Genomic DNA, 22,071 nt, shown 5'->3' on the forward strand with positions numbered 1-22,071 from the left:
TCTGTACACAGAATATTAAATTAATGGATCGATGTTTTGCTGTTTGTTCGTTCGTTAGAAGAATAGTATCTATTTTTCTTTTAGATATGCTTGTTTTTATTACAAATTTATTATTTATTATAATTATGTTTTTGATGACCTCCGTGGCGCAGTGGTATGCGCGGTGGATTTACAAGAAGGAGGTCCTGGGTTGGATTCCCGACTGGGCTGATTGAGGTTTTCTTAATTGGACCAGGTCTGGCTGGTGGAAGGCTTCGGCCGTGGCTAGTTACCACCCTACCGGCAAAGACGTACCGCCGAGCGATTTAGCGTTCCGGTACGATGCCGTAACCGAAAGGGGTGTGGATTTTCATCCTCCTCCTTACAAGTTAGCCCGCTTCCATCTAAGACTACATCATCACTTACCATCAGGTGAGATTGTAGTCAAGGGCTAACTTGTAAACAATAAAAAAAAAATCTTAGATTGCATCATCGCTTACCATCAGGTGAAACTGAAATCGAACGTCACGTCATCTTTTAGTGAATTAGAAGTTGTTGACCATTTTTCATGCCATTGAACTACTTACTACACAAACCGGAATGATTAGGGAGTTTTTTCAGTCGACGAAAACGATTACAACAATGAAACATCGATACGATATAAGTATACACGCGTTAGATCGTTGATTGATTGACAGAGAGGTAACGTCTTGCGAGGCAGGTCCTTCTATAATTAGTCCAAGATAATTTATTAATTGTATGTGAATCCGGGCTCAAAAGGGCTAGAACCCAGAGCCGTAAAGCTTATTATTAAAAATAAAATGTATGTGAATCGAAACGAAAAGTGTCGCCTAAAAGAACCTTTTTGAGCAGTGATATTGTTGTGTAAAAAGCCTAAAGTTGTGGACTATAAATAAAATTAATTCAAAGTTCCGACCGCCGACGCCAAAATAGACCGAAAGATGTATAGGTATCGAAATGCCTGATAAATAAGCCTTATCTCTATCCTTATTGCATAGCTAAAGAAAAGAGGAAGAATCTCCCTATAAATTTATTTCATTTATACATAAGCCTCTACGACCATTAAATTTATAATTCCTCTATGCTATGCCTAGATACGATAAAAAATATCTATGGTAAAAATGTAAAAATCCTATTTGATTATTGATAGGGGCACTGGCAACACAGTCAAAGAGCGGCGGTACTGGCGAACAGCCGCGTAAAATCCTATGAAAAAAAACTAAGCCTTTTCGGAGAGGTTCAACATGGCAGGAGATCAAGCGCAATTTTACCAATTACTTAGCACAATATTATCAATAGATAATGAAACTCGATCCCAGGCAGAAGTAAGTGCTAGTTCTATTGCTTGCATTACAATAATAATTGAGTGATTTGCTTTATTTAGTAGTGATATATCTTTAGAAACGATGAGTTGTGGCCTCGTGTCAAAACGTGGTCATGGAAGATAGTCAACTTAATTTGCACAATGTATTAGGGATGGAAATTGCTAGTATTGATATATTGCGCTGTTAAATGTTGATACATGCGCAATGGCATACAAAGTTGATGGTATATTTTTGTTGCCCATTTGCCCAACCTCTTTCCGTATTTGATGAATCGGCATTCAGCAGGCGGGTTCTGTTACTATTTCGGCATGTGGTTCTGTATATAAATACTCTCATCGTAGTTAATACAACCAATTATAAATTTTAACATGTATTTTTTGCACTATGATAGTGATTGCTACATAACTTTACAAACTTCATTATTTATCGACAATATTATTGAGGAGAAAATTATTTTTAATTAATTTTTCATCTATACAGGGGCCACCTAAATATATATTTATTTCAAAAGTTAATTTATTATGATAACCCTGGAGTGGGCGCGTTGTTATGTTAGCTTTTTGCCGCACTTACCCAAGAACGTTATTATTTCGTAAATCAATCCGATACGGCGCCTTTTAATAATTGCCCCTATATTCCTTTGCAACACTGAAAAGCTAGATACGATAAGTCTGGGTGGCGTTTGGAGGAGGGAGTTGTTATCACCAGGAGACACAGCAGCAAATTGCTCAGCACATGTCCACTAATATAAATAGTTAAATGTATTTTGTGTAAAGTTCAAATTTTGATTATATGTTATATTTTGATTAGGTATATTTCATAATTTTGATTATATTTTTAAACTATAAAAATGCTTTTATTAAGTTAAGCTATATAAATTACAAGGACTTGTATTGAATCAGCATATACTCATTTAAGGAATCCAATTGCTCATTTTGTAAAAAAGCATAATTTTAAATATGAAAGAGTGCATTATAATGCACCCTAAAAAAAAGACACAAAGAATAGGTGTTTCAATACCTTCAAATTACTGTGAAATGATTATTGCACATATTATGTAAAGAATAGCTTGCAGATGGACAAAATTATATAGATTTCATTGTGTTTTCTCCATTTTTTTAGTATTATATGGAAAAATAGAAAATATCTATTGTCCAAAATCTTTGATGAACCAAAATTTCCTGAATGGAGTTCAATGAATATGCTAATTTATCATTTCTTAATTGTATTTACTCAAATCCTGAGAAAAATTAATATAGTTACGGAATTTCTACTTAAAATTAAAAGTAGCGGCAAAATGCTAATGACGCGCCCACTCTAGGGTTAAAGTAATGAAAGTCATTGTTATAACAACAGAAAGTATACAACGACATCCCAACTGAAACTAAAGTAGTCCACCTTGTTGGTGCAATACAAAATGCAGACCTCGGAGAAGATTGCAGAGAAACAGCCGCTGTCCTTCTACGGAGGCTGTTCAGTGCAGAGTTCTTTGAATTCTTTCCCAAACTACCAATTGAACAGCAAATTATGTTGCGTGAACAACTCCTCTTCACACTACAGATGGAAGTGACTCAATCACTAAGACGCAAGGTAAGAACTTATTTACATTAGACCTCTTTTTAGGTTCCACTACAGTACACTAAATTTTTATGAAACTAAAAAATAAAATAAACTGAAATATAATTACAAAAAATGCAATTATATGTTGAAAATTTCCAATAATAACAGATTTCATAATATGTAAAGATCTATGTAAAATCTTTATTTCTGTATTAGAATTAATGGTTTTGACTGCCTGTAAAATTATAGGTGCATGAGGTTTAAAAGTTGAATGTAGGTCTGTAGGTCAGAAATCTGTGTACCATCTGTACCATCCATATGATAACCATATCTTCAAACTTTGCTTGCAAAATTTTCTCCACTATAAATATTTTGGAAAACTTATCAAAATACCCAAATGAAACAAATATTGACCTAAAGTTAAACAGTATTTTTTCATTGATGCTCAAATCTCAAATACAATATATCAATATGTATATGGATGTAGATAATGATGAAGCACATAGCTAAATCTGTTAAACATTCTTTGTAGTTGAATCATGAGTCACCAGAACTAGTGACTCGTCATACCTAATTTGAGGCTAATGATATGAATGTCTCTAATATACACATGTGTGTATGAATATAAACAACTTTCAGATCTAAATTGAACTTGAGAAATCTGTGTGTTATATTTTTATGACATCTTGAAATTGTTGAAAATATATTTTAGAATTTAAATTTGTTCATATTTAATTAATTGTTGTATAATTTGAATTTTAAAAATTCTTGGATTCTTTTATTATTTTTTCATGATTTATGCACAAATTTCTACAACTATGTCCCAATCAAACTTTCAAACTCCATTTCACCCCATTCAATTTTTATTTTAGGGACTAAAAGTATGTACAAGGTCCCATTTATCATTTTTACTATATCCTTGTTTCCAGATCTGTGATGTAGTGTCAGAATTAGCAAGAAACCACATAGATGACGATGGAGTCAATCAATGGCCAGAGTTCCTCCAATTTATGTTCAATTGTGCCAGCGCACAGGACCCTAACATGAAGGAGGCCGGTATCAGAATGTTTACGTAAGAAAGATTTTGTTTATCTAAATTCTGATAGGCTACCAATGTTGTATCTTTTCACATACTGTACTAAAAGTAGAGATGTCATTATAGTAGCATGAGTCTACTACTTAAGATAATAATAGGAACTAATTATCCAATTTAAGAGGTGCTCTAATAACTTCTGAAAATATGTTCTATCAATTCAACTTGTTCTGTTTTTGTAAAAAATCTAACTTCAATTAAATAATCCTGTTTACTATAATTCAGAAATTTTTTGATATAATATAGCAAAAACTTAAAACTGAATTACAATAATTCATAAAAAGCATATCTTCTATGCCTGAACTTGATGGGCACAGATAACAAAATTATAGGATGCGTTCCTTGTATATCCTGCATACTCTTGCTCTTGTATAAACAATGGTATTCCACTTACCACAGAGTGGGCTATTAGTTTCTTATATGAATTAATATGTTAATAAAATCTTGGCTTTTTTTAAACTAGCGGACGCCCGCGACTTCGCGTGGAATACAGTTTTTCGCAAATCCGTGGGAAATTATAGATTTTTCTAGGATGAAAAGTAGCCTATATGTTAATCCAGAGTAAAATCTAGTTTCTTTCCAAATTTCAGCCACTTTTATTTTATTAACCTAACAAATTGATTATATCAACAGCTCAGTGCCGGGAGTGTTTGGTAACCGACAAAACGAGAATCTAGATGTCATCAAGCGTATGCTGCTCTCTGCGTTACAACCTACAGAGTCTGAGGCGTTGCGCATGCAAGCTGTCAAGGCCATTGGTGCATTCATACTGCTACATGACAAGGAGCCTGCCATACAGAAACACTTCAGTGATTTACTGCTGCCTTTCATGCAGGTAAGGTTTAGTAGACGATGAAGGATAATACAATAACAGAAATTTAAATAATACAATAACAGATAAATTAAAGTGTTAATTGAAAGAAAAAAAATAATTAAGTGTTGCAGCGCTCCCAATTGTACTGTAAGACATAGGATGGGTCCCTACTCCCTAGTACCGGGGTTTAAACCATTTTGCATAAAATTTTGGGATTTTCAAAAGCTTGCCAAAAAAAGGAGTTACTTCAGTCACACAGACAAAGTCACGGGTGTCTTCTAATTATAGATAAAATTACTTCAAAGAATGACACCTAAAAGACTTCACCCTGTAATAAAATAATTTTTAGAATGTGACACATAATCGCTGACTGTAACTAATGCTTTTGATAAAAGTTGAGTGCAGTATTAATTTCTGGATTAGCACACTCATTGAATTGGTCATAAAAACGATTATTGTGAACAGTTTCTTATAAATTTAAGTGTGCAACAGTGACTTGAGGATTTCGCTAACACCTTTCTGTCAATAGATTGGAGTTTGATAGTAGCCCTCAATACATTACTTTTTGAAGTAAAACTCGTTTTTATATATCTTTTGCACGCTTATATTATAAGTGTTAATGATTATTTAAACGACAAAACAGCTTGTAAATGAAATATATTACATGATGCTACTTATATTTGTATACCTATTGTTAAATGGTGATAAACTAAAAAAGGAAAAATCCTGGTTGAATTTGTTGTGGGCTCTTCTCGAAACAAGGCACATTTGGAACCCTTGTTACTTTAATATTAGATTTTTGACTAATTATTATCACTTGATGTTTTGAAAGTGTAAAGTAAGCCTAATTGAAATAAAGGAATTATGAAAACTTTTTTTAATGAAAACAAGATCTTGATGCAATAACAGGTTTAGTTGTATTTTAAACAAACCAAAAATCTACACAAAAATCCATCCAAATCAGTCCTGCCTTTTTGGAGAAATAAGCTGATAAACACATCTGCTGAAGAATTATGTAGGTACTTAATATACAGATAGGATTACTTTATTAAAAAATTTAATACTTTATAATTTTTATACCTTGTCAACAGGTTTTAGTGCAGTCCATCACCAAATCAGATGATGACTCAGCTTTGAAAGTCCTCATTGAGCTGGCAGAGACTACACCAAAATTCCTTCGTCCACAAGTTGAATCCATCTTCGAAGTATGCATAAAGGTAAGTTTCTAGTGATTGCTATTTATTAACAAAACTAGCTGATGCTGGTTTCACCCGTGTGGTTCCAGTTACCGTAAGAAAATATAGTCTATAGCCTTCCTCGATAAATGGGCTATCTAACACTGAAAAAGTTTTTCAAATCAAACCAGTAGTTCCTGAGATTAGCACATTCAAACAAAAAAAAAAACTCTTCAGCTTTATAATATTAGTATAGAGGTTACATAAACTCATTGTGTATAATACTATACATGTACTTTGATCATCCCATCATGAAAACTGTCACATAATAGGTACAATTTGCTTATCAATCATATTATGTTTTATGTAAGTGTCTGTGAGATAAAGCACATATACCTATAATTTTAATCCCAAGATTTTGCATATACATTAATAAAATTGAAGTTATTTCAAAAAAACTGTATTTTCTACTGCATAATAGTAATTTTCATGATGCTAAAACACAACCAAATTAAATTTTTATATCAAAGTTTTATTTGGGACGGCTGAACCAATTATAATGAAACTTTCACTGTGAGATAGAGGAGGTTATTGAACAACATAATAGGCTTTTTATCCTTTTTATCAGGGAAAAAACCATGATTCCCACGAAATTTGTGATATTCTAAATTTCACTCACTCTTAGAGTTCTGGGAGTATAGTGGACTTACAAAGAATTTTGTTACATAGTTTAAGTGTGTATAGTATAGCTTAAAGATAATGCACACACACTCTTATGTGGACATTTCTTAATAGAGATGTGTACACAGCTGTAGTGTGCAACAGCAACTTGAGGATTTCGCTAACACCTGTCTGTCTGTAGATTGGAGTTTGATAGTACCCCTCAATACATTTATTACTATAAAAAATAAAGTCAAAAGAACATGATTACTCATAAAATCTTTTGAAAGTATACAAATTGTACATTTCAACAGTTAATGTTCTGGTTTTTAAAACATGCTAAAGTATGCACCAAACTGTAAGTCGGCTCTTCTATTGTAACACGTCAAATTGCACAGCTGTTTTAACCCAGCTGGGATATGTTTGCATTCGTGTTCAGAGCAGATTTTAAGTTAATCCTACAAAGCCTATGAAACATCATTAAAATACATACCACCATGGCTGAAAGCTTTTTGGCTCTTATTGTCAAAAAAATATTCACGTCTCATTAACATGAATTGAATGATGATTTTTTTTTCAATCTAGTAAAATTTATTTATTTATTTATTTATTCATCATAACTTAAAACTAGCCTTACAGGTATCACCTAATTCGCTAGCTTAGTACTATATTATAAATTTTAAACTTAATTCTATTTACCTATATACATTACAATTAATATTACCTACTTTGTATAACAAATACACCACTCAGCAATCCTTGTGAGTTCACTCAGAGTACAAGAGAAGATGTCGATGAAAATGAAAATAAAAGTGTCAACTAGCCTATTAAAAAAAATCTGGCACTCACAGGCCTTTGTTGCAGCAACTATAATTTATTTAACACTGACAGGCAATGATAATTTAATACTATAGATCGGTTAAATCCCTACAAAACACAGCAAAAAGTGATCTGAACAATAGGCTACAAAACTGAGCGCACACATTCACAATTTTGTCTTTAATTCCATTATTCATTCATGTATATATAGTTTTTATACATCCTGAACATACAACTCGACATTGTAGACGATATTTAGGTATTATTTGTTTAAATAATGTTCTTTGTTGACCACAACTAACATGATGAGATGTGGAAATTATCTCTTTAGAGCGCCTCATTTTTCATGACCTAGTAACACATATAACAGTATTTAATATCATTGCTGACAGGTGATCGGCGACAAAGACGCCGAAGACAACTGGCGGCAGCTGGCGCTGGAGGTGGTGGTGACGCTGTGCGAGACGGCGCCGGCGATGGTGCGCAAGGTGGTGCCCAACGCGGTGCGCGTGCTCACGCCGCTCGTGCTGGAGATGATGTGCGAGCTGGAGGACGACCCCGAGTGGTCCGTGCAGGACAACGCCGCCGATGACGACAATGAGCTGTTAGTGGTTTTTTTTTTATTTACAATTTATAAAACTACAACATCACCTGATGGTAGGTGATGATGTAATCTAAGATCGAAGCGAACTTGTTAGGAGAAGGATGAAAATCTACACCCCTTTCGATTTCTACACGACATATGGAACACTAAATCGCTTGGCGGTTGGTCTTTGCCGGTAGAGTGGTAACTAGTCACAGTCGAAGCGTCCCACCATCCAGAAAGTTTGTACTGCTTATGTTATAACTCGGACTTCCGAGTGATGCCTGTTCCGTCAAAATCGGTGTAGCCATTTCAGAAATAAGCTGGAACAAATAGACAAAATACGAGTATGAACCATATATTTTCAATTTTTCAATGCATTCAGTGAAAAGATTTGCATTGACTGTGAAACAGGTTCACAGATTTTTTTTTAAGACATTTCAAATTTTACAATAAAATGTCGCAATTTGGGACACAACTGAATCAATAGACTATTTCTACATAATTAAAAAAATATATTACCTTGATATTTGCTATCTCTTTAGTATGCTTTTGTGTATTTGTAACTCGATTATGCCAGTTTAAATGGATCTGGATTAATTATTATGGGCAAGGAGATAAGATGTAGAACGTACTGTTATTTAGAAGTAGATTCTAGACTATTGTCAATTAAACTTGAATACACCTTATCCCAAAACTGCCACACCAAGATCTACCCAGGTAAAACCACAAATCAAACATAATTGAGATGTACAAAGCTAGAGTGTGATTTTATTATACTATAGTATACTTTGAGAGAAAATATTTATTGAAAAATATGTTTTATGACTTGTGCTACATTTTCATTGTATGCTTTCTATATTAACATCCAATTCAGGAATATCTCAAAGGTTGGTTGGTTGTGAGTGATGTTAATTGATCGTAAGGTTATATTAATTGGCTTCATTGTTTCCACATAATGTTGCCTTTCATTAATCTTACAAGAGCAAATTATCAAGATAATTAGCATCCTATGTTCCTTATACATTTGGATGTCAGTCCCTTGATTACAATTATATTTATTGAATGTTAAAACACTTTGTTTAATAAATTTTATTCCAATGTTGCATTTTGTATTATTATTCCACCTTTCCTACAGGAACTACGTTGCTGCAGAGTCTGCTTTGGACCGCATGTGCTGCGGGCTAGGAGGCAAGATCATGTTGGGGCTGATCGTCAACCAGGTGCCCGTGATGTTGGCGTCGGAGGACTGGAAGCGACGTCACGCGGCTCTGATGGCTGTGTCTTCAGCCGGCGAGGGATGCCACAAGCAAATGGAACAGATGCTCGACCAAGTTGTGTCAGCCCTACTAAACTATCTTACCGACCCTGTGAGTTGGTTTTTTTTTAATTGTCGTACTAGGCAGTAACCTGAATATAGTCCTTGGCCCCACAAAACATATGATCAGTGGCATGTGCAAGGTTCTGTACAATGTACATTCAAATTGTACAAAATGGAGACAATTCCTTCCGAAAAATAGGTTCATAATAAGTCCTCAGGATAGGCAGTATTTTTGCGTCTATGAAGTGCACGCCGCTTTTCATTACCACACTGCTTAAACTTGATATGACAAAACAATGAATGAGGCTTACCATGGTGGTGAGGGCCTCTTCCTTCCAAGCCGTTTTCCACTTTGGGAGAAGATAATGTATATGCTCCCTAAATACTTTCGGCCAAAGTTGTAATATTGTTTATTATAAAAAAAAATTAATGTTCTTTAGACCACACAACTGAAGTAAAATTTCTTTCAAATAATAAAAACGCAATAGGTTCTTGTACTAAGTGTACATAAAGGGTTTGTTTTAAAGTTCTCTAATAACGCCATCTACTGGTAGTCTAAAATAGTTTCACTATGCCAATAGATGGCAGCACGCATCATAAATTTCGCCCGATTACACTTTTCGTAATGCGTTCACCACAATTCAAGCGTGAATCAAAAAGTTTCAAAAATATTACAACTTCAGGGATATAAATAAAATATATCTGATGTTTCTTATATAGTTGCTGCATTTCATTTGTTTTTAATATCTTGAATTTATGCCCATTTAGCATCCAAGAGTTCGATACGCTGCATGCAATGCAGTTGGACAGATGTCAACAGATTTTGCACCAGTGTTTGAGAAGAAATTCCACGACAAGGTTGTGCCGGGCCTGCTGTTGGTACTTGATGATACCGCCAACCCACGAGTGCAGGTAACATTTTATTACATCTATTTATTATCACTATTCTATACTTACTAATATTATAAAGAGGTATTTTGTCAGTTTTTGAGGTTGTAGGGTTGATCTCTGGATGTACTGAACTGATTTTAATAAAAATTCTTTTAATAGAAATTTTTTTAGGACATAAAAAACTGCATAATTTTTGAGTGTCATAGGGTATATTTTATCCCAGTACTTCCGCAGGAACAAAAAACCGCTGTGCATCGGCTATATTATATAAAATGCCTCTTCATAGATCGTAATTTGGTCTACCTACCTAACCCAACAAACATGTTTCAATTTATTTAAATATATATAACTCAAATGTGACTATCAATAGTGAACTATCAACGCACAGCCCAAACCACTGGACGGATCGGGCTGAAATTTTGGCATATAGGTAGATGCTATGATGTAGGCATCCGTTAAGAAAGGATGATGATCAAGTCTTCCCCCAAGGGGATAAAAAATTGGATGAAAGTTTGTATGAAACTTTGTCAATTTTGCGGCGATTTGGCTTAAATTTGGAATGAAAATAGATTTTACTCTGGATACTTTTAATCGCGGCAAAAGCCATGGTTCCCACGAAATTTGTGAAAAACTAAACTCCACGCTGATGAAGTCACAGGCGCCCGCTAGTATATTATAAATACAATTATCCTGTATATATAATATTTTAATTTTAAAAATTGTTGCAGTGTGGCACAAATGTGTTATTATTTTGTTATATTTTTAGGCACATGCAGCTGCTGCTTTGGTAAACTTCAGTGAAGACTGCCCAAAGCCAATCCTTACACAATACTTGGGCCCACTCATGGGAAAACTGGAAGCCATCCTCACTGCTAAATTTAAAGAGGTAACTATTCTCAAATATTTGAAATTCAAGTATTATCTTTTAAGAACAATATTGTTTGAAATACATATTTGGTATTTTTATCACTGCTATATTTGGGACAAATTGATTTGGGATTTTTCAATTAATTCTATCTGACTAAAGAATTAAACATTAAATATGAAGTACTAAAGAAAGAATAAAACAAATAAATGTGCCAATGTTCGTTAATGGTGAAATCTTTAGTGGTTTTATCATTTCCATAACATTGGCAGAGTAAAAGTGGCAATTGCTCCATTTCTATCTATAATAGATAGTCAAGGATCTCAGTTCACTTACAAACTAAAATAACTAGATAAGTACCAGTCAAAAAAAAAACGTGATAGAATTTCATAAAATAATTTTGCTCACATTTAACTGAATTCTGCATTCTACAGAGGTGCAGGGTAAACTATAGGTATATTTTTGCCTCCGTGTAGTGCGCAGTGGATTTACAAGACGCACCTCTTTCATACATTTGTCTGACGTATCGTGTCGTGACGCATCAGAACAGAATCGGTATTATTAATTTTGTATGTCACAACACATAAGTATAACATTGCCATATAAAATGTGTGATACCGATTCTGTTCTGATGCGTCACGACGTGACACGTCAGACAAATATAAATCCGACTTTAATTTTTACATTTCACGCAAACAAAGTCTAAAATAAAGGTCAAAAATGTTTTATTACAGCTGGTGGAGAGCGGTACAAAGCTGGTACTGGAACAAATAGTGACAACTATAGCATCAGTTGCCGACACTGTTGAGAAGGACTTTGTGGAGTACTACGACAGACTGATGCCGTGCCTCAAGTACATCATCGCCAACGCCACCACGGACGACTTCAAGATGCTGCGCGGCAAGACCATTGAATGCGTCAGCCTTATCGGTGAGTTACAGTTGACTAAATCTGTACCAATATACAGGTGCTCGGGAGTATTTCCCATAACTTCAAGGAGTTGACGAGTCCACTTATAGGGGCCGAACTGCATAACAAATTTTTTTTTTATTAATTAAATTAAAAACTTTTTATGTTTTCATACAAAGTAATTCAAATAATTCCGACTATTTATGTAACACGCGCCTTTATCTATCCTTGCATGTTAAACTAGGGTAGTGACTAGTGGCACCAAAAGATGAACGTTTAAGCGTTTTGTTCAACTTTGAATGAAACGCGTGAAAACAAAATTCACGCAGACGAGGTCGCGGTCATCAGCTAGTTTATCTGTGTTCAGTTAATTAAATAAAAACTATAAGTACCATTACTTGCATGATCCTTAGTTCAAATTTGGATATTTAATCTAAAAGTTGAACAAATTTGAAGACGCATAGTTTAAGTAGGTTTCCAAGGTAATTTTTGGCGGGAAGCGATCACGTTACGGGCCACTTACAACTGGCGATGTTTCTATGCACTCATATAGTGAAAACATTACTTTGTGTTGTGAGAAAACATTTTTTATGCACACGCGTAATTAACATATATTTTATTTTCGAGATTTTAGCAAAAACGTTCAACTATTGTTGAGGTCCGTTTAACTTTTGGTGCCACTACCCTACGTAAAACTTGGCTACGTCAAAATTATAAGGATGCGTAAAAGCGACACATTTTAAGATCTATTTACAAAAAAAAAATATATTATTTACCTCGAAAATATTAATTTTAAATATATGTTCCTTGAATATTTTTATTTAATTTTCAATAAAAAATATGACCCCAGAGTTATGGGAAATACTCCCGAGCACCCTGTATTAAGCTGTTGTTTGTTTGGTTGAACGTGTTAAAAATGAATGGTAGTGATATTGAAATAAATAACTAATATTATTAACAATTACTAGCCAATAGCTAACAAATGTATGTTATTTCTCTGACAGGCTTGGCTGTTGGCGAAGAGAAGTTTATGTCGGACGCGTCGGACGTAATGGACCTGCTTCTGAAAACGCATACCGAGGGCGAACAATTGCCTGCTGACGATCCGCAGACCTCGTACCTTATTTCTGCCTGGTCCAGAATTTGCAGGATAATGGGTAAGGATATGCATAATATTATTTGTAAATTATGTATTTCTTTACTAACCAACTTCAAAAGAGGAGGTTCTCATTTTGACACAAATTTTATTATTTTAATGTTTGTTGCCACATTACTTCGTCAATTATCAATTCTTTTTTCGTTTGATGTGAAATGGGACCAATCTGGAAGTATACTCTCTTCCAGATTGGTCCCATTTCACATTTATGAGAATCTGTTTAGTAATTTAGTGTTAAAAATAAAAAATAACTGAAATATGTCTTTGAAGTTGGTTCCATTTTTAACCAACTTGTTGTTTGTTGTTGTTTTTTTTAATAAATGATGAAGTTATAAACCGTCATTAATCGTCATTTTTTAACCAATTTTGAAAATCTTTTTTGTTTGAAAGAGTACCAGATTGGTCCCATTGCATTTTCATGAAAATGGGTTTAGTAAATGTTTTGTTAAAATCAAAATAACTGAAATACGTCAGTTCCATTTTTACATTATAAAGATTATTTATTATTATCACAATTATTACAACACTGAAAAATCTAAAAAGATGGCAGACAATACATAATATACCTAAAGACACATTAAGCCAGATTTATATTTGTCTGATATGTCATGTTGTGACGCGTCAGAACAGAATCATACATTTTGTATGCGACGCATCAGAAGCCATCACAACACATTAGCATAAATATTGTCATACAAAATGTATGACACCTATTCTGTTCTGATGCGTCACGTCACGTCAGACACGTTAGGCTGTGTACAATATAAACTCATCGTTTTTGCCTTGAGATGGTATAATTTTCTGCTGCTCCATCCACCTTTTACTGTTTCTAACCCCAGGAAATTCTACCTCTAATGCCAGTCGTGCACAAACTAGCAGTTTATAGCAAGAGTAGGTTTAATTAATGTAATATTTGTTTGTAGGCAAGAAATTCGCTCAGTACCTGCCCATGGTGATGGAGCCGGTGATGCGTACGGCGGCCATGAAGCCCGAAGTGGCGCTGTTGGACAATGAGGACCTTGAAGTGATCGAGGGTGACCTTGACTGGCACTTTGTCACCTTGGGCGAACAACAGAACTTTGGGATCAAAACTGCAGGTAAAACCGCGTTTTACTAGTATTATGTACTTTACACAATGACACTGTTTATTCATACTGTGTTGGACATTGTGTTCATTCCTATACTACACAAGTACTATGTGTAAATATTTTAAGGTGCTATAAAGTATTTAATAATTTATGCATAAATAATTCAGTTATTGTTCAGCAGATTGTCTTTGGTCTGTTTGCCAATGTTCGTTAATGGTGAAATCTTTAATGGTTTTATCATTTCCATAACATTGGTAGATTAAAAGTGGCAATTGCTCCATTTCTATCTGTTATAGATAGTCAAGGATCTCAGTTCACTGACAAGTTTTTTTTACTACCACAGACTGTGTATGCGTACAGAAAAAAATCTCAGGTGCCTCTTATTATATGCTTACTGTACCAATTTGAAACAGAGAAAATACTTAACTTTGTTTTGTTTCTAACTTATAATTAACAGACAGACATACTATTATTTTAATTACGGTATAAGGTTGCCACTTTTCTTGTATCCCATGACATTAGCAAGTACTGAATTATATGATTTTCCCTTAGGTCTTGAAGACAAGGCGTCCGCCTGCGACATGCTGGTGTGCTACGCGCGCGAACTCAAGGAGGCCTTCGCCGAGTACGCAGAGGACGTGGTGAAGCTGATGGTGCCCATGCTCAAGTTCTACTTCCACGACAACGTGCGCACGGCGGCGGCCGAGTCGCTGCCGTACTTGCTCGAGTGCGCACGCATCCGCGGCCCGCAGTACATACAGGGCATGTGGGCGTACATACTGCCCGAGCTGCTCAAGGCTATCGACGCGGAGCCCGAGCAAGAGGTGCAGGTGGAACTGCTAAACAGTCTCGCTAAGGTATTTCAGTTTTATTATAACCATCGATAAATGATGGACGAGTTTTGTGCAGCCCCAGTATGAGAAGTGTGAGAGAGGTTCGTTACCTCCACTTTAAAACATATCAATGTAAAGTCAATGTGCATGTTTCGATTTGGAATTTATAATTTTAACCAAAATTAGTAATTACATTATGAGATGAATATCTTAGCATTCCATGGATTCAACATGCAGGTGCCGGGTCCATTGCGTGGTAGAGAGAAAATCTCCGAGCAAAGTCCAAATTCCTTGACAATCTATTAACACTCCCCTCCTCCTCCTCCTCCTCAGTAAGATCCTACTAGAGCAGCCTTTGACACCCGTACCAATATTGAACTAGCTGCAGTTCTAGAGAGGCCAAGGTCTTTAAGCAAGTTATAGAGAGATTTTGCTGGTAATTAATAAAGCTTTAATTTACTAAATTGCTGGTTTTAAATAAATAAATATTTGTTCCAGTGCATCGAATTGTTGGGCACTGGATGCCTGTCAGATGAAATGATGGCGGAGGTGCTTCGCATACTAAACAAACTACTCACAGAACATTTCGAACGCGCTACCCAACGTCGCGAAAAACGTGCCGACGAGGACTACGATGAGGTAGGAAAACTACTATTTATATAACTAACTACATGTCCTCAACTTCGCCCACATATAATGCTTTATAATTATAATCCTACCATACGAGTACCATACGATACATCATATTTTATCTCAAAGTGAGAATTCTATATTTTCCACAATACCTTGACAAATTATATACTTAAATATACATTTAAATATTAGTGTCGTTACATTTAATGAGATGTGATAAAATATATAAACAACCTCAACAAATAAGTTACATGCGAAAGTGGCTAGCACATCCAGCATGTCAGCTCGCTTCAGGCCTTGTTAAACATACGATAAATATGTTCACATTGCTTTATATGCACATATTAATTAATAATTAATAAAATTCAAAAACCAATACATTCTCGAGTCAGTACGACACGAACCGTCTCATCGGTAATTTTCAATATTATTCATGAAAAATGGCGTCTTTTGTTTTTAAATATTTCGAAAACTAAAGAAATAAGATGGAGTGTTTTTTTATTGGTAATTTATATTAATTTACGTAATTGTTGTTAGTGTTCATTTTTGAAATACAAATTATGACAAAAGTTTGTATATGTGCTTGTCTAGGAGACGCGTGAAGTTTGTTTTTTTAATGGATTTCACTGGCTACAGTACATTGCTTGTAAATACTCACTCTGGTTACTCTGTGATTATATTACGTCGCTTCATTCTCAGATAATTTTACCAAGTAGTTTCCCTTAACTTACAAGCAACAACGCACATTTCAGAGATTTATTTTCTTGATGTCAACAAACAAAATATTCACCCTCCATGCTCTAGCCCCACTATGCCACCTGTTTATGTGTTGGTAGCGTTTTACTCATTCCTTTTTCGTGCGTAGCAACAAACGGACGTATTTAGAGAACACTATATTTGTCTATATATTATAGGTGGTTGAAGAACAATTGGCAGACGAAGACAATGAAGATGTGTACGGCCTGTCGCGTGTGGCGGATGTGCTGCACGCGCTGATGTCTGCTTACCACGAAAGCTTCTTCCCTCACCTGGACTCTCTGCTGCCCCATCTCATGCAACTGCTATCGCCAGGACGACCTCACGCCGACCGCCAGTGGGCTATATGCATTTTCGATGACGTCATAGAATTTGGTGGTGAGTATTTAATATGTATTTTTTTACTAGCGGATGCCCGCGACTTCGTCCGCGTGGAATCCCGCGGGATAGCCTTTTCCAGGATGAAAAGTAGACTATGTGTGCCAGAGTAGTTTATTTCCATTCCAAATTTCATATTAATGTGATTTTTTTGTTTGTATGTTTATAGCGAAACTACTGGATCTATTTTAAAAATTCTGTCATCAATGAAAAGTGAAATTATCAACAAGTAACATTTTATCCCCATAGACCCATGGGAACAGTTTCTATGCAGGTAAACCATGGGGTTACAGATATTTTCTATGAATATTATATACAAGAAATTTGATTAACCAGAAGTCTGCCGAAGAAGAAAGCTGCTAGTTGTAACATGTCCATTACAAACACAGATCTATGTATTAGTTACTTGATCTTGGTTAGCAGTTGTAAATCTGTACATAACTGAGGACTGGATAATTGAGTTTAAATTTTATTTATATAATCTAGTGCCACTATTCTCCCCAGTTTCCCTACCTCATAAATAATATTTATTCACTTGTTAAGTCTGTGTCAAGGCAAAGAAAATAAGAAATATTTACTCTATTCAACACTTAACTCACAGGTCCCGCGTGCGTCAAATACCAAGAAGTATTCCTCGAGCCGATGCTGAACGGTCTCCGCGAGCCGGAACCAGAGGTGCGGCAAGCGTCCGCCTACGGCTGCGGCGTCCTGGCGCAGTTCGGCGGGCCGCAGTTCGCCGCAGCGTGCGCGCGAGCCGTACCGCTGCTCGCCGCGATCATCGCCGAGCCGGACTCGCGCTCTGTGGAGAACCTGAACGCAACCGAGAACGCCATCTCGGCGGTCACCAAGATAATCAAATACAACCACTCGCAGATCAACAGGGACGAAATTATCAGACATTGGTGAGAATTTGTTTCGTAGCTGCATTGAAAAAGATGCAAAAACAAGTTTTAGCAGTATCGGATGAATAGGTACGATGTATTTTACGCTGTACGCTTTTGCAAAAAAAACATCTCAACAACAACAAATTTATTAAGATTAGATAAGAAAAGACTGTTAGGTTATAATTTTTTTTTTTTTACGTGTTAATGAACAAATATTCGTTTGGTTTTCTATATGCATGTATACAGGGTGCTCAAGAATACTTCCTATAACTTCAAGGGGTTGACGAGTCCACTTATAGGAGCCAAACTGCATAACTAATATTTTTTTTAACTAAAAAATAAAAACTTTTTGTTCTCATACAAAGTAATTCAAATAATTCCGACTATCCATGTAAAACACGCCCTGCATTTTAAAATACGTCAAACTTGGCTACGTCATAATTATAAGGATCATAATTAAAGGACACATTTTAAGATCTATTTACAAAAGAAATGTTATTTACTCCGAAAATATTGATTTTAGAACATATGTTAATTGAACATTTTTAATTGTTGAAAAAGAGTTATGGGAAATACTCCCGATCCCCCTGTATATTGGCAAATTCATGTAATGCACAGTAGCCACAGCCAAATTGCATAATGCCTAACATAATGCTTGGATAGTTAACACAATAAAGAAGTATAAAATGTGTATTGCAGGTTGACATGGCTACCAGTAGTAGAAGACACGGAAGAAGCGCCTCACGTATACTCGCTCCTGTGCGAACTGGTGGCGAGCGGGCACCCCGCGCTTGCGACCGCGGACGCGCCGCAGCTCGTCATCGCGACCCTGGCGGAGGCCTTCCTGCGCGACGCGGTGCCCGACGACAACCCCGTGTACGCGCAGATGGTGGCGCTTGTCAGACAAATATCGGTACGACCTCGTACGATATACTTTTTAATTTATGCATATCTACTACATAAAAATAAGTCGGTTTTTTCTTCCTGACGCTATAACTCCAGAACGCACAAACTATTTTCACTCGTTATTTGTGATAAATGGTAGCATTGGTAGATCCAATCCTTGGAATATCTTCCCATGTTCAGGTTACGATGTGGTATACAGGAACGCTAAATAGCTTGTTGGTTTAAGTCTTTGTTTGTAGAGTTGTACGAGTATCTAACTAAGGCCAAAGCATACTGCTAGTAAGCCTAGGATGCGCACCACGTTATATCTTGTGGTCAGAGAAAGGTCAGTGTAGACCAATACCTGCGGAATTGAAAACATATCACTCTTTTTCATTGCAATGTGATGATAATTTCGATTCTGTTTCCATAATTCCACTATTAGTCGACAATTTAAATAAATTAGCGTGGCACACATATGCCTATGTAGGACATAAATATATGTGAGTCTTAATAGGCAAAGTTGTTGAATTTTTTATTAACATTCGTGTTTTGGTTACAGAGTAACACAGAGCTGTTCAACTCGTGCGTCATGCAGCTAAGCGCCGAACACAAGGAAGCACTTAAAGTGGCGCTCTCCACCTAGTACGCGCTTCACGATCCGCCGCTTGTATTTATTCACCTTTCGCCCGTCGCCCGTCGCTCCCCCCCAGCGCCCGCCTCCGCCTCCAGTCACGCTCCCTGTACGAGCCCTTATACTTTGACCAGTGTCTCTGTGACCAGTAAACGTTTGCTGCTATTACTCTATTGTAATAAACTTTTATGACGAAATTATCAAAATATGTAATAATATAAACTCGGCTAGACACAAGTTGTGTTTTGTGATCCCTAGTTAAATTCGAACTTAGTTCGCTAATGTTATTGTAAAAAATATGTAACCTGTTGTTGTAATTATAAATTTACCCCCTTTCCATTGACTAGTTTTCTTCGATCTCGTGAAGTGTATCGGTTGGGCTAAGATTGCTGTGATATATTTTATACTAATTTTGATGATCAGCCATAAATGAAGTAGCCTCCCTTATACTCGTAGCTTGACCGTGACGTCGATTTCTGAATGTTTTATCATTTTTAATGTCAATATTAGAAGAAAAATGTAATGTAGATGGTCCAATTTTGATGTTGTTACTGATATATTTTTTAGTATTTTATAGTGAAAATATACAGGCTACTAATAATAGAGACACCTTGACACCCAAAAAAAAAATACGGAAAATATACATTTATTATACTACAAAATACACAATGGATTGAAACCTAACCATAATGCAACACAAACCACAGTTGGTTTTAGTGTGCACTGGCTATTATAATTATTACATAATCAATATTAAAAGTTAAAAAACAAAAAATAAGAGAGAGAAAAAAATGTATTGTGATGTTAAAATTCATTAGCTGTATCGCATATTCGGACAAAACCTGACGAAAAATTTTAATAAAGTATTTGTATGTTAGTTTTATTAGGTTTTATTCAGAAGAAATCTTCTCTCGCATATCCCTTTTCATTTTAATTGATTAAATTGAATTTTTTTTATTGCTGGAGAGATTAAAACTCGATGGAGTGTTTCACGAATAAAAAAAAATATTACAATAATTTTGTAGTTAAAATGAAATATATTGTACTGTTGAGTGGGGTGTTTTGAATGTGTAATTGTGTATATGATATTAGTTACTACACATTTCCCTATGTATTGACTGTTCATCAAATATGTTTGAGCATTTAAGTAAGGATGATTACCATTAATGAAAAACTTCCATGGGAAGATGATTTTTTTGTATTTATAAAAATTGGACTGTCACATTCCAGTTTTTTGTTATTTCAGCTGCGTTGGGATCTTGGTAATTGTATCTTGCAATGGACTAAACCTATCTGTTTAGAAGAAATAATTTTGTTCACTACATATATAATATTACATATACATTTCTTTGTTTATCGAAAATAAAAGTTATTGGCATTGAATAATTTAGTTTTATTTTGAACTAGCGAACGCCCGCGAAATTTTTTGCGTGAAATTTCTGACAATAACGCCTTTCTTGATATCTGATCTGTTTCAAACAATGTACTCATGATAATATAATGGAATGGGAGGGTTCCAAAGTTACAAAATAAAAATTTTTTACTTATTTTGAATGAAATAATCTGAACAATCACTCATGTTTTGTGACGATTTCAGTAAGCCAATGTAATAAAAAATGTCTTAAAGAGTCTGTTTTTTTCCCACCACTGAAAGCAAAAAAAGTATACAACCATTTATTCTTGCTATCTACCAAATCTAATCTATCCACCATGACGCTCTAGTAATTGCAAATTTAGCATCTCGGACTCCCCGACTATTATGTTGTATGCTCTCAAAAACACGTTTTCAGATGTTAGCACCGTAGAGACGAGTAACTTACTTGCTGGGGTCTATACTTATGATGCCCTCAGACTATGCCTAATGCCTATCTCAGGTGCCTAAAGTAAAGTAGGTATAGAAGTATAGATAATAAAAAGGGAAAGATTTGATTGATTGTTTGTTTGCATTGAATAATCTCTGAAACTTCTGAACCGATTTGAAAAATTCTTTCACAGTGGGACTTCTCTGGTGGGAGCATCCTCGACCCCGAGTGCTCTATTTTATTGAAGATTGAAGTGTTCCTACGGGAACGGGAATTAGGCGGGTGAAACCACGTAGCATTTTCTAGTGTATTATATGGCTTATTAGCATTAGCATCTTGGGTATTTTTACGAACTTCGTACCCCGCATAGATTTACGAGTTGGTACCTACAATTAATTCTATGGTTCTCCCTTTGATTATATATACAATCAAAGGGTTCCCCGACCCCGAGTGCTCTATTTTATTCTTAGACCATTAATAACTTAATTTAACATTAATTATTAATGGTCTAACATTTTATTGAAGATTGAAGTATTCCTACGGGAACGGGAATTAGGCGGGTGAAACCGCGTAGCGTTTTCTGGTGTATTATATGGCTTAATAGCATTAGCATCTTGTATATTTTTACGAACTTCGTACCCCGCATAGATTTACGAGTCGGTACAAGTAATTCTATGGTACCCCGTTATATTTTTTTTTATTGTGGACTACAATCTTGGGAAAAATTTTAGAACGAAAGAAAAATAAATGACAGTGACACTGACAATGTGCTGACAATTATTAGTTCAACAATTGACTGTTGAAATTTTCGACTTTTCAAGTTTTCTGTCTGTTTAGCCGTGTTTTGTTGTCATAGAAATTTAATATATTTTTATTAACGGAGTTTTCTTACGTATTTATATTATTCTTTAATATAGAGACTTTGTTTGTTGATATGAAATAAATTTGTATGAACACAGACTTTAAAGTATTATGTGTTGTGAGGTTATGACTTATTAATATAAATA

At 35.3% G+C, this 22,071-nt stretch overlaps 2 protein-coding genes across 2 annotated transcripts in view; both read left to right on the forward strand.

Annotated features, from left to right (window-relative positions):
- Nucleotides 1-1,165: 1,165 nt before the first annotated feature.
- On the forward strand, nucleotides 1,166-20,648 carry LOC112043077 (importin-5). Its single transcript, XM_024078344.2, has 18 exons — nucleotides 1,166-1,325; nucleotides 2,682-2,915; nucleotides 3,815-3,957; nucleotides 4,612-4,813; nucleotides 5,884-6,009; nucleotides 7,839-8,050; nucleotides 9,168-9,399; nucleotides 10,119-10,262; nucleotides 11,008-11,127; nucleotides 11,841-12,036; nucleotides 13,020-13,172; nucleotides 14,095-14,268; nucleotides 14,812-15,116; nucleotides 15,591-15,731; nucleotides 16,640-16,859; nucleotides 17,461-17,761; nucleotides 18,443-18,656; nucleotides 19,191-20,648. Exons 1-18 carry the CDS (start codon nucleotides 1,245-1,247, stop codon nucleotides 19,272-19,274), a joined length of 3,282 nt encoding a protein of 1,093 aa, XP_023934112.1. The 5' UTR covers nucleotides 1,166-1,244; the 3' UTR covers nucleotides 19,275-20,648.
- Nucleotides 20,649-21,865: 1,217 nt separating this feature from the next.
- Nucleotides 21,866-22,071, forward strand: part of LOC112043086 (choline-phosphate cytidylyltransferase A) — a 49,995-nt gene continuing 49,789 nt past the window's right edge. The window contains exon 1 of the mRNA XM_024078373.2: nucleotides 21,866-22,048. The gene's annotated coding sequence lies outside the window, so the exon portion shown is untranslated. The remainder of the gene's footprint in view (nucleotides 22,049-22,071) is intronic.

The sequence above is a fragment of the Bicyclus anynana genome, chromosome 4 (genome assembly GCF_947172395.1).
Source record: "Bicyclus anynana chromosome 4, ilBicAnyn1.1, whole genome shotgun sequence".
NCBI classification, from domain to species: Eukaryota; Metazoa; Arthropoda; class Insecta; order Lepidoptera; family Nymphalidae; genus Bicyclus; species Bicyclus anynana.

Coding starts and splice junctions, on each gene's coding strand:
- LOC112043077 (XM_024078344.2), top strand. CDS start 1,245: ATGGCAGGAGATCAAGCGCAATTTTACCAATTACTTAGCACAATATTA. Junction 4,814..5,883: donor TACTGCTGCCTTTCATGCAG/GTAAGGTTTAGT, acceptor CCTTGTCAACAG/GTTTTAGTGCAGTCCATCAC. Junction 18,657..19,190: donor CGCTTGTCAGACAAATATCG/GTACGACCTCGT, acceptor TTTTGGTTACAG/AGTAACACAGAGCTGTTCAA.